Source organism: Capra hircus, chromosome 15, assembly GCF_001704415.2.
Source record: "Capra hircus breed San Clemente chromosome 15, ASM170441v1, whole genome shotgun sequence".
NCBI lineage: Eukaryota > Metazoa > Chordata > Mammalia > Artiodactyla > Bovidae > Capra > Capra hircus.
In genome coordinates this window covers 63,804,623-63,817,518 of record NC_030822.1, presented here as the reverse complement: position 1 = coordinate 63,817,518, position 12,896 = coordinate 63,804,623, and the positions used below count along the sequence as shown (strand labels likewise).

The 12,896-nt window shown below is 36.8% G+C and overlaps 1 protein-coding gene across 1 annotated transcript in view; it reads left to right on the top strand.

The window, feature by feature from the left end:
• DDX10 (DEAD-box helicase 10) overlaps positions 1 to 12,896 on the top strand; it is a 311,750-nt gene that overhangs the window by 185,417 nt on the left and 113,437 nt on the right. The window contains exon 16 of the mRNA XM_018059822.1: positions 6,545 to 6,601. Coding sequence (XP_017915311.1) covers positions 6,545 to 6,601 — 57 coding nt within the window. The remainder of the gene's footprint in view (positions 1 to 6,544; positions 6,602 to 12,896) is intronic.

The following is a 12,896-nucleotide window of genomic DNA, read 5'->3' as shown; positions in this document are numbered from 1 at the left end:
CATATCCAGCATCCAAAATGAGATAAATACTCAAGATTTTATAGGTTTTATCAACTTTGTGGCAAGTCTTTGACCTGCTTATTATGTCTGTTTTTATCAAGTTCTTTGTTTTATGGATATTTAAGGCACCACCATGTAGTGAGGTGGGGTGGTTATAGATTGATGGTCAGTTTAGCTGAAGAGGTTGCGGAGTTGGGGCAGAGTTTGGTGCTAATGGAAGATCGTTTCATAGACTACAGAGATGAGCAGTGGAGGCTTCAAGCTACAGGAAGCTAGGCTGTGTTTGTTTTTCCCATCCCTGTGTAATCGGAGCTCACAACAGAGCCTGGAACATAGTAGCTCAGGAAATATTTGAAGGAATTGATTAGTGAATCAGTGTTTCTGTGTAAATTTATTTTTCTCCCTGTCTTCATAGCCTTATTGTAGTTTTTATAGATTTAAATGTGGAAGACCAATTTTTTATGTTGTTTGGATGAAACTCTGTAGAATAGGTAACAGATCAGAGAACCTTGCTGTGTTCTTAGTTCTCGGGAGGGATTTGGAATCCCTGGGGTTTTATTCTTGGAGGGAAAGGGGTACCTTCAGGCCAAAGATTATTGTAATAATTCTTTTTATTCAATTTTGTTGAGCCACTTTTCTTCTCTGAAAAAAGAAGTTCCTGTAATACTGAAATGAGAATCGATGTCCCCTCCTTCTTTATTTGACAGCTGGGAACTCCATCCTTAACATAACTGACTCAGTTGCCTGAGATTCATTAAAATAGGCTATACACTTCCACCACCTCCTGAGAAACAGGGGTTTCCAAACCTACAGCTTTCCAAGCACCATAGAATGAAAGTGGTTTAAATATATAGTCCTGGCTGCTATTGAAATTCATACTTCATGGTACTTTCTTTTCTGGAAGCTGAGGACCTATAGTTTATGAGAAGCCAAAAGATGTGTAGTAATATCTATAAAGGAGTATTTTGTACCTTGAAATGTAATTTTTCATGGTTTTTTTTTTTTTTTTGTCTCCTGGGAATTTGATTTTTATGATTGAATTTCATGACCTTCTTATCATTTGTAGCATGGCAGAATTAAAGGTAAAATTGTGCCTTCTTTTTGTTAGCATAAAATGCCTTTTGGTACCAATCCTAAAAAATGAAATAGGAAAAGGAAGGATTTAAAGTATTGCAACCACATAAATATGAGTGTTTGGGGTAAGGGGGTTGAGGAACCTCAGTTACTGAACCTAATAAAATTCAATTATGTTTTCCCCAGCCTTTTATTTTTGTCTTGTCATTTATAGCATCTATGATTCATATATTCATATTTTTAAAAAAAGGACTATTTTCCCTCTCTTAGCAAAAGAAAAATTTATAGTTTTTTTCCTATATTCATTTCCAAAATTTTGGATTGCCATAATTCTACATGCTGTTCTCTGTTGAAAGACAGATGTTTACTCTTGCCTCTTTTCAGGTAGAGTGCTAATATAGCTTTTTAAGATTACAAAGAGAAGTTTTCTAATTTCCTTTTTGTGTCACCCAGTATTGAAAGTTTGTTCTTTTTATTATACTTTAGTTTCATATCCTGGTCATGTTCATTTCATTTTTTTTAATATAAATTCATTTATTTTAATTGGAGGTTAATTACAGTATTGCATTGGTTTTGCCATACGTCAACATGAATCCACCACAGGTATACACGTGTTCCCCATCCTGAATCCCCTTCCCTCCTCCCTCCACATACCATCCCTCTGGGTTGTCTCAGTGCACCAGCCCCAAGCATCCAGTATCATGCATCAAACCGGGACTGGCGATTCATTTCATATATGATATTATACATGTTTCATATCCCTCATCCACCTGAGACTTGTGGCAGAAATCTTAAAAGGAATAATTATTCTACTCACATGCTCATTTGATCTGTGATAGCCAATTTAAATTTTGAAATTTAAAAAAATTCTTCATTGACTGTGATGAATTAATACTGCAGTTCAGTGGAAATTTGTTAGTATGCTTTTTCCTGCTATGATTATAGTGACTAGATGGAAAATCCCAAAAGAGAGATTGTGTTTACTTGTTTAGAGAGAGCTTTTCTGATGTGACCATATCAAGGTTATTCTTTGGAACTTTGAAGTGCCATTTCCTGATGCTCTAGTGTGTTGGGAGAAGGTCAGTTACTGAATAATTACAATAGCAATTTGTGTGGCTGTTAAATGTGTTTAATTACCTGTTTCTCTGCACAGGACACAGGCAAAAATTAAATAATGTATTGGGTTGGCCAAAAAGTTCTTTCTCTTCTTAAGTGAGGTTTAAGGACACATTTTTCATTTTTACCAAGAACTTTATTGAACGATATAGTCACCATTTTGTTCCACTACCTTCTACCATTTTTCACACAACTTCATAATTCTGTCTTCTCAAAACTTTTTATCTTTTTGAACAAAGAACTGTTCTATGTGCCTTTACAGTCTTACAGGGAATTGAAATTTTTTCCATTAGAATTTTGTCCAGACCAAAATAAATGGCAGTCTGAAGGTGCAGTGTGATGAATATGGTGAATGAATCAGAACTTCCCAAGCAAGCTGTATAAGTTTTTGCCTGGTCATCAAAGAAACATGTGGTCTTGCATTATCCTGATGGAAGATTATGCATTTTGTGTTAACTAATTCCAGACATTTTTCATCAAGTGCTGTTTTCGTTGGTCTAATTGGGGGTAGTACTTGTTGGAATTAACTGTTTGGTTTTCCAGAAGGAGCTCATAATAGAGGACTCCCTTCCAATCCCGCCATATACATAGCATCACCTTCTTTAGATGAAGACTAGCCTTTGATGTGGTTGGTGGTGGTTCATTTCGTTTGCCCCATGACCTTTTTCATTCTACGTGATTGTACGGTATCCACTTCTCATCAGCTGTCACAATTTGTTTTAAAAATGGAATTTTTCATTATATTTAAATAGGAAATCACATGTGGAAATACAGTCTAAAAGATTTTTTTCACTTATGTGGAACCCAAACATCAAAGTGATTAATATAACCAAGCTGGTACAAATTATTTTCACCACTTAGTTTGGATATTTTGAGTATGTCAGGTATCTCCCTTGTAATAATAATGCTGAGTGTTCTCAATGCTTTGATTTGATTGCCATCAACTTTAAGTGGTCTGCCCAACCGTGGATATTATCCAGCAAGATATCTGTAGCACAAAACTTCATAAACCACTCTTGACACATTTGATCAGTCATAGCACCTTCTCTGTACACTGTACAAATCTTTTTTTGCATTCCAGTTACATTTTTACCTTTCTTAAAATGATGAAGAATCATATGCCGAAAATATTGCTTGCTTTCTTCCATCTTCAGTATTAAAATGACTACACAAAAATTCACCAATTTTGGTGATTTTTTTTAATGCATGCTGATATGACAGCTATCACAATGCAGTCTAAAAAAATTGTTTCTAATGAAGTTAAAGACAACTAAGTGCTACTTTTTGAGCCATCTTACGGAAAAAAAAAAACCGTTGGCTATTGACCAACCCAATACATGAAATGCTATCAGGAAAAAAATCCTGTTAGAATGAAAGACGCATACAGTTATTGTTGTTTAGTTGCTAAGTTGCACCCAACTCTTTTGCAGCCCATGGACTATAGTCTGCCAGGTCTTCTCTTCGTGGGATTTCCCAGACAAGAATACTGGAGTGGATTGCCATTTCCTCTTTCAGGGGATCTTCCTAACCCAGGGATCAAACCTTTGTCTCCTACGTTGGCAGGCGGGTTCTTTACCACTGAGCCACCAGGGAAGCCTACCCATGCAGTATGTGTGTGTGAGTCACTCAGTCGTGTCTGACACTTTGTGACCTCATGGACTGTAGCCCGCCAGGCTCCTCTGTCCATGGGATTCTCCAGGCAAGAATACTGGAGTGGGTTGCTCTTCCCTTCTCCAGGGGATCTTCTCAACCAGGGATTGAACCCAGGTCTCCCGCTTTGCGGACAGATTCTTTACCATCTGAGCCTCCAGGGAAACCATACAGTAGCAGACCACTGTTAATAATAAAAGGAAACGTAACATTTGGCTAAAGCACGTTGTTAAGCTAAAAACTATTCATCTCTTTTTTGTTGTTGTTCAGTTACTGTGTCTGACTCTTTGTGACCCCATGAACTGCAACATCCCAGGCTTCTCTGTCCTTCACTATCTCCGGGTTTGCTCAAATCATGTCCATTGAGTCATTGATGCCATCCAGCCATCTCATCCTCTGTTGCCCCCTTCTCTTGCCCTCAGTCTTTTCCAGCATCAGTGTTTTTTCCAAGTGAGTTGGCTATTCACATCAGGTGGCCAAAATATTGGAGCTTCAACAACAGTGCTTCCAGTGAATATTCAAGGTTGATTTTCTTTGGGGTTGACTGGTTTGTTCTCCTTGCTGTCCAGGGGTCTCTCAAGTCTTTTCCAGCACTTAGTTCGAAAACATCAGTTCTTCTGTGCTCAGTCTTCTTTATGGTCCAACTCTTAACATCCATACATGACTACTGGGAAACCTGTAGCTTTGACTATACAGACCTTTGTCAGCAAAGTGACATCTCTGCTGTTTAATATGTTGTCTAGATTTGGCATAGCTTTTCTTCCAAGGAGCAAGCGTCTTTGAATTTCATGGCTGCAGTCACCATGCACAGTGCTTTTGGAGCCCATGAAAATGAAGTCTGTCACTGCTTCCGTTTTTTCCTTTTCTATCTGCCATAAAGTTATGGGGCCAGATGCCATGATCGTTTTTTTGAATGTTGAATTTTAAACCAGCCTTTTCACTCTCATAAAGAAACTCTTTAGTTCCTTCTCACTTTTCTGCCATTAGAGTGGTATCCTGTGCAATGCAGGAGATGTGGGTTTGATCCCTGAGTCGGGAAGATCCTCTGGAGGAGAGCATGGCAACCCACTCCAGTATTCTTGTCCAGAAAATCCCATTGACAGAGGAGCCTGGTGGGCTGCGGTCCATGGGGTCGTAAAGACTGAGACACGACTGAAGCGACTGAGCACTGCTGCTCCTCTCACTTACCAAGCTCTTTAACGATGAACAAATCTGTTTTGATTTCTTCATCTTTTCTTCTGACCTTGATCCTGGAACTTGCAAATAATCTTTAGAGTATTTCCGTGTATAACTGCACATTGTTTAAGTTTTCCCTGCCCTTTTAGTTGTATGTTTTATTTGGAAGTCAAAGTAATAACCATTTTCTCCAAAACTAGTGTAAAAAAGAAGAATAATCTCAGAAAAGAATAATTTAGCATCAAGATTTATTTAGTGGGTATGACACATGAACAGTTGCCATTTGAATTTGAATTTTTGTTAGTTTCACTTAAAATTTATCTTTCCTGCTGTGCGGTCTGATGCAATGAAAACTCAATCTGCAAGTTCTCTGGGCTCTCCTCCTCTTTGTATTGATTAGATCTAACCCGCTTTGAAACTTTTTAATAAAAAGGAGTCTATAAACCTAGATGGGGTGTATAGTGTGGATCGTAGCAATTTCCTGCCCTTCTCAATGCTGTGAGTAGCAGAGCAACCTCAGGTCTGTCTCTCAAGTGTGTATTAGACTTGGTTCTTGAATCTGCAGAAAGCCATGTGTGAATACTGACAATGATAGATTGTCCGGACTGAAAAAAACTTGTTAATTCTCCCATTAGTGAATGTTTAATGTAAGAGGGAATCATGATTACAGTTTCATATTACTTCATGGAAAAATTATTTGCTGTTTGCTCACTTTTTACATTGATCTGGTAGTTGATTGTATTTGAAATACATTTATATGTTGTTAGCTATTATTTTGGATTGAGACTAGCCTTTATATTGTTTTACCACTATTTTTTGAAGAGGAAAAGAGGCATTCTGTTGAAAACAATTTTTTTTTCAACTTTAGCTTTATTTTGTTCTTTTGAATTTTATTATTATACATATCTGTTATTCTTATTTTGAAAATGTTAGTACTGCATTTTCTGCCTGTTTTATGATCATTGGAAAACTAATGGGGAAATTATAAAGCAATGAGAAAAGGTGCTTAAAAGAATAATCTTCTGTTGTTTTTCTTTTGAGAAAAATACTGCCACTTTTCTAAGAACCCCAAGGATGAGGGTTTTACATCTTTTATAAATTCTACTCTTAGACGAGAAGGGAAATAGTCATTACTACATGTCTTCCTTTGTATTTTAATAGCCAACATTGTGAACCTGTCATATGTCAGACATTGTGATAGGCATTTATGTTATTTTATGTAATTCTTATACCAATTTTATGAAATGTGTGCTGCTTTTATCTCCTTGTTTTGGTGAGAAAATGAGAGTAAGTTGCCTAAAACTGTACAGCTAATAAGTGAACTGTGATTTGATTACATATTTGTTTGGCACATCTTTAATGATTATGAAAACTGACACCAGTCTTTCAGTAGACACTTAATAAATATCTATTGAAAGGTAAATGTGCCTTATCCGGTTGGCTTAAGAAGAATTGTTATGAATGTGTAGTGAGATTTACACTTACTAGATAAGTTTACAGATTGCTAATTTTCCCTCTCTTCCTGTAGGAAAAAAGACTGAAAGAAAGGGAAGCCAGAAGAGAAGCCAGTAAGAGACAAGCAAAGGTAAGGGTTTATACTTTAATGAGAAGAATGTTTGTAGCGTTGAGTGGAATTTAAATCTTCTTTTCCATATGCATTTTATATTTATTTATACATCATGACAGTTGAATTGGATTTAAGTCTGTATGTGTATGTCATTTGCTTTCTCATATTCGTTTGTTTCTTCGAGATAGTTTGTTTATAGGGCTTCATCTTCCTACTTTCACCGTCTTATTCTGTTTTGTGCATACTAAGTATAGGAAATGGTTGACTCTGGGTCAGACCTGGTGGGATTTTATTGTATTTCATCTTCAGACTATGGAGGCAGCCTGTGCAAACCCAGCTTGATAACAGCCTTGAAAGCATTGGTTGCTTCAGCTCCTAGAACCTAAGGGAAAGCACTCTGTGTCTCCCACCTTCACTAAATTCGGTAAACAAAAATTTTAACAGCTGTATATGTACAGTTTCTTTCAAATATATGTACAGTTATAAACACCATCATCTATGTGCAGCTGTAATTTTTATCTGGTATGTTTGACACCATGGGAAATTCAGCCTCTGCATTCTGAGGACATGTAATAGAAATGATTTCCACAAACCAGGGCACAGAAATGCATGTCATTTCTCATGCTGTATCTCACTGTGCTTTGCCTGACTGGCTGTGATTTCTTCTCAGCAGTTAGCAAAGATCTGACTCCCATGAGTAAACCCATCATGTTCTTTGTCATTTTTTTCCATGCACTTAAAGAACAAGTTAGAGATGATAACTCCTGCTATAGTTCTGAAGTGGGAAGCAATTACTCTTCAGTATAAGATGAAAAGACTGCTTACATTCAGTATTAAATATCACTCTGTCGTCAAAGGTGCCCGAAAACGAGAACTACAGTGTGCGTGCACCCTGACTTGCTAAATCAGGTGGTGGAGTCTGCATTTGCATTTAAAATGCAGATGTGAACAGTCATGGCATAGAAATGAGATCTCAGGAACTATAGTGGGAAAAATTTAAGAAGAAAATCTTAAATCTAATGAAAGTATTTGGAGTTTATGAATATTGCATGTTCAGCGTAAAGATAAACCATTTCATGTTACTAAAAAGCCCCTATTTCTTTCTGTGAATGAAATTATAAAATGAAAGATATAATCTGGAGCCAAAAGAAAGGCCTATCACTGTATTTGCTTTGTGTGTATTGGTGCATATTTATATATATTACTAAATATGGTTTATTTTCTGTACTTGTTGATACTGTATGCTTCATCTTTCATAGTGGTTTAAACTGTAAGAAAGAAATTGCTCTCACCCTTGAGCCTGCCTCTTGTGCTTCTTCTCTTTCCCTACAAGTTGCTGTATATATTTTGTTTTGATACATTGCCAGCTGGGAAATGAAAAGCGGTAAAGGCCTTCAGAGTTAGATTTTGCCACTGGGATCGACCTCTAAAGTGAACTCCTCAAGCCAAGCCCACCCCTCTGCTCCGCACCCCTTCCCATGTCTGTCGTGTGTGTTTGTTTCCTGATGTGTGAGAAAGGAGGAGGACTTCCTTGTCGAAAGGTTGTTTCATTTACATGCAAGCGCTAAGGGCTGCATTGAGAACAAAGAATAGAACAACTGACTTTGTTGCACAGCCAAGAGCTTTCAGTAGACTCTGTTTTAGTATTGTTCTGAGTAGTCAAGCTGCCTGCATTTCATAGCCTTGTGTGAGCGCTCAGAGACAGCAGCCCCTTTAGAAGAGTGATGTTGGCAGAGAGATGTGAGGACAGGTTGTAGCCAGGACTCACATTGCTCAGGATACCAGGGGCGGCAGCAGTGACAGATTCAGGCCGACTCACGGAGGCCGAGGAGTTGGCTCGGGTTAACCTGTATGTACCCAGCTTCTTTGCAAATGACAGTTACAGAAGCGGAGGTGCTGGAGCTTTCCAGGTGCCCCTTTGGAAACAGACCCAGAAGATGTTGGAGGGACTCTGTAAGAGGTGATGGCCCAAGGTTCTGTAATAGATATCTAAGAATAAATGTATGAGCTAGATTATGGGTTTTCCAATTGTGTGTGTGAGTTTGTGTGTGCACATGTGTGCAGACATGCTTTAAGTGATGCATATGGCTGGTTTCAGAGTAAATTTTATCTTCTTTCTAATACGGTTAAACATTGTGTGACTTGAGGCTGTTGCCTTCTGAGGCCTTCTGGTCAGCTTAAGTGCAGAGCATCCTTCAGTTACTGAATCTATATCTAAAGGATTCCTTAGTGGTAAAAGAAAGTGGTGACTTACTATACCCCCAGAGATGTGGTCTTACCCATTTATAGCTATTTTAAGAAGTCAATGCATAGAAACAAGTGTGAGAAAGGAAGACTTCCAGAGCTGTTTTCTACCTTGTTTTGTGCTTCATTTAGCGAACCTCATGTTACAGGAGAGGAATATAGAAGACACGGTGTAGTTACTTTAGAAACTGGAAAAATGTGTTAGAATGGAAGTTGATAAAATTATCTTTATCACCCAGAAAAGAGAAGGTTTAATGATATTGTGAGTTTATAATTTTATAAATGATGCTTGGTAGTTATCTTTTTCCCAACAAAGTAAGTATTTTGAAGAAAAATTGCTTTAAAGTTAGAATGTAGTAAAATAAAGTTGGAATGGACTTCCCAGAAAGCTGATTCAACTTTTTGCTAAAAGATATGTCTAAGATCTGCTTAAAATACGTTATATTCAGTGCCAGGAGTTAGAGAGAAATATGAAGGTGAAACTCTAAGAAAGTTTTCGGGGTCCCCAATGTCTAGTGATTTGAGAGAAAGAGGTCTTTGGGTATTTAAACTTACTTTAGCAGAGAAATATTTGAACTATTAAAGAATATTTGACTTTTACTTTAGCTAACGGAATATTGTATGTTCTTATAAGTTAGAAATTTTAAACTGACACAAGAAAAAGTAGTTGGAGCAGTGATGAATAGACCACTTTGCTTTTTGGATTCAGGGTGGTTATATAATCCTAGAAGTACAGCTTTACCTCATTATCCAGCTAGATTTCCTCATGTTACTTTGATGGTCTCAAGTGTTTGTACCAACCTCCGGGTGGCTTGATGAAACTGAATACTGAGTATGAAGGAGCAAAGAGTAGGAAACAGCTTAGTTTCCTGAAAGTTAAGCATTGCTTGGACTATATTACTGATGGTGCTTATAGTTCTTATTTTTAGGTATGGGGGAAATTATATGAAAACAATGTTTAAAATGATGTTGTACATTTTGAGGTTGAATTGTATAGCCACCATAAATTTTAACTTTATTTTCTCCTTGTTTTAATTTTTTTTTTTTTTTTTAGTAATTCTAAGGCACTTTATTAATGTACTTATACAACAGTAAAATAGTTTCTTGGATACCTAAAGTGGTTTTGGTTAATTCTTTCACAATAGGAATAGAAGAAGTTGTATAATTTTAGAACTTGAATATCCTTGAGAGAGATTCTGGAGGTGTTTCCTGAAACTGGTTTATAATATCTTTTTCTCCAGCCAGCAATAGTTTCATGAAGCAAACCTAAATTTATTTATTTTGAAATTATGTTCTTTCAAAATATTTTTGAACTTTTCCTGTCCATGAAATGTAAGAACGTGAAACATCCACTCATCTATTCCAGCAATTTTAAATAGTACACTGAATAGCCTAGGGGTTCTGCTGAGGTATCCCCCAGGACACAAGAGGGTTATTTGGGCAGAAATCCAGGCTCCCATTTTGTCTTCATTCAGAGCATCCCTGTTATATTCTCTGTGTGTACAGAAGCTTCCAGGGAAACTTTTGTTTGAGATAGTGCTTCTACTTAAATACATAAATCCATACATGCATGTTATTTTTTAAGAACCCAGGGACTTTCCTGGTGGCCTAGTAGCTCAGACTCTGTCCTCCCAGTGCAGGGGGCCCAGGTTTGACCCCTGATCAGGGAGCTAGATCCCACATGCTGCAATTGAATATCAAAGATATTCCAAAGATTCCATGTGCCGCAGTGAAGATTGAAGGTTCCCTGTGGCACAAATAAAACCTGGCACAGCCAAATAAATAAATATTAAAAGAAAAAAATGTACTCAAATAAATTAAAACTTAAAATAAGTAAATGACTTAACATCGTCCGTGGGTTCTTTGATGGCAGAACTGCTGTGTGTACTCAGGCTCCCTGAGTCCTCATTTCCAGTTATTCTTACCGCCCCATACTGTTTTTGTATGTTACTTTATACCTCTTGTACTTTTTATTTCTTTAAAAACAAACCAGATCTGTGGTACATAGGCTAACAATTATTCATAGAAAATTACTAATAACAAATACCTTGAGTAAGGAGAGAACTCCAGACTAAGTCTGGAAAGCAGTCTGTATCTCAGTTGCTGGCTGACCCCTTGATCTGAGCCAAAATGTGTAACAAAAAGTATATCTTACTGTACGCTCATCTGCTAAAGGATTATCTTTCCTCTTAGAGCTACAAGTAGACGTTAATAAATGTTAGTAATGGTTACTCCCACCTTTTCCTGCGTCTTAAACCTTTGCATTTATTTCCTTTTGACAGGGCTTTATTGACTGACACCTAATGAATATTTTTATTTTAAGAGGAGATGCCTCCCCATTCCATGTTTCATATAAATTTTCTAACACCTCTTTCCTTTTTTGACATTTATAACTGAAATATTTAATTGTTCTCTTTCTTTATTTTTAATGTGTTTAGAATTTCAAGGGCTCTAGAAGATTAGTTTATTTTAAACCAAACAGCTTTCAGAAAACACAATAATGAAACTGTAAGTTTGTTTATAGTCCCAATTCCCAGTGAAAGCAAAGGTGCTCCCTGAAAGTAAATTACTCTCCCATATGAAGGGTCTGAACTCCAACAGGGCACTGTTTGCTGCACTGATACAATCACTTATTTAATGGTGCCCTAAATGAGTCATTCACTTTCTCTAAGCCAGCTATTCAAATAATACCATATTTTAGTGCTATAAAAAGACCCATTATGCTGTCCTTCTTTTTGTATAAACAACATTGAGTCTTTATAGATAGACTTTTTTCCCTTTAGTGCCTACCTGAATTAGCAGTGAAAACCCATGTAGATTTTATTGTCATTCTAATGTTGATGTGGTTTGCTTAGAGATTAATGTAGTGGCTTTTGAATTCCAACCCACTCCCCCCAAGCCTCTTTCTTTCTTTGGTGATAATGCAGAAGGGGATTACTAAATTTGAACCTTTAACCATCTTGGATTAATTAAGAGATACTTCTAGTATTTACTGCCAGAGAATCATCCTGTTCTAGTCATGAAGATTCAAAAGTTAAGTATGGGAGTTAACTATGGGAGCAGAAAACAGTTGTAGTTATGCATATCATCCACATGCTGTTCTTTTAACACTCAGCTAATTGGTCTTTCTTAAAAAGATTTTTCCAACCCTCTCAGATGTAATGGACTCCTCCTTTTGTAACTTCTAATCCAGTCTCTTTTATGAAGCGTCTGATAGTTTATAACACTTAATTGGACAGGTGTCTGTTTTTCCCACTCTGCTCTAAGTCTTGTTTGTATTCCTTAGCACAGTGCTTGGTTTATAATAAGCACTTAATAAATGTTTCAATGAATGAGGGGGTGAATAAGTGATTTAAGGGATACAGACCACTGGCTGTAAAATTCTTTATTATGGTAAAATATTTCCTAAAATTTACTGCTGTAGCCATTTTTATGTGTACCATTTGGTGGCATTAATTACATTCACATTTCTGTGAACAACTGCCAACTATCCATTTCCAGAATCCTCTTATCATCCTGAACTGAAACTCCGTGGCCCTTAAACAGTAAGTCTCCATTCCTGCCTCTCCCAAGAGTGTAAACTTTTAAAGAGGAAACTCAGTCTTTAGCAGGTGAGAAAATAGAGGTCTTAAATGAATAGGTGATTTTTCCAGAGTCTTATAGTTAAGTAACAGCAAAATGGGGCTAGACCCCGGGTCTCTGAGTGATTATGTGTGTGCTTTTCATTCTGCCTTAAACTCTCTCTATAACAATATGTGAAATACCAAGAAGTACTGAATGTATTAAGGTGTCACATTTTAAAATATAATAAAATGAAGTTATTAATACTACTCTTAGTCACAAGCTCAACACTTATTAAGGGTTGTAACCCAAGTAATACTGTGAGTTTCAGTAGCATCAATGTTAAACTTATCAAAAGATTTAAAAAAGAATATCCATTTTTTCTTCCAGAATAAATAGGAATAAATAAACTCATGATGACATTAGTTTGGAATATAACTTTCAAGGCCAATATAAAGCATAATAATAACTAATAGCAGCTATAATTTATTAGGGCTTCCCTGGTGCC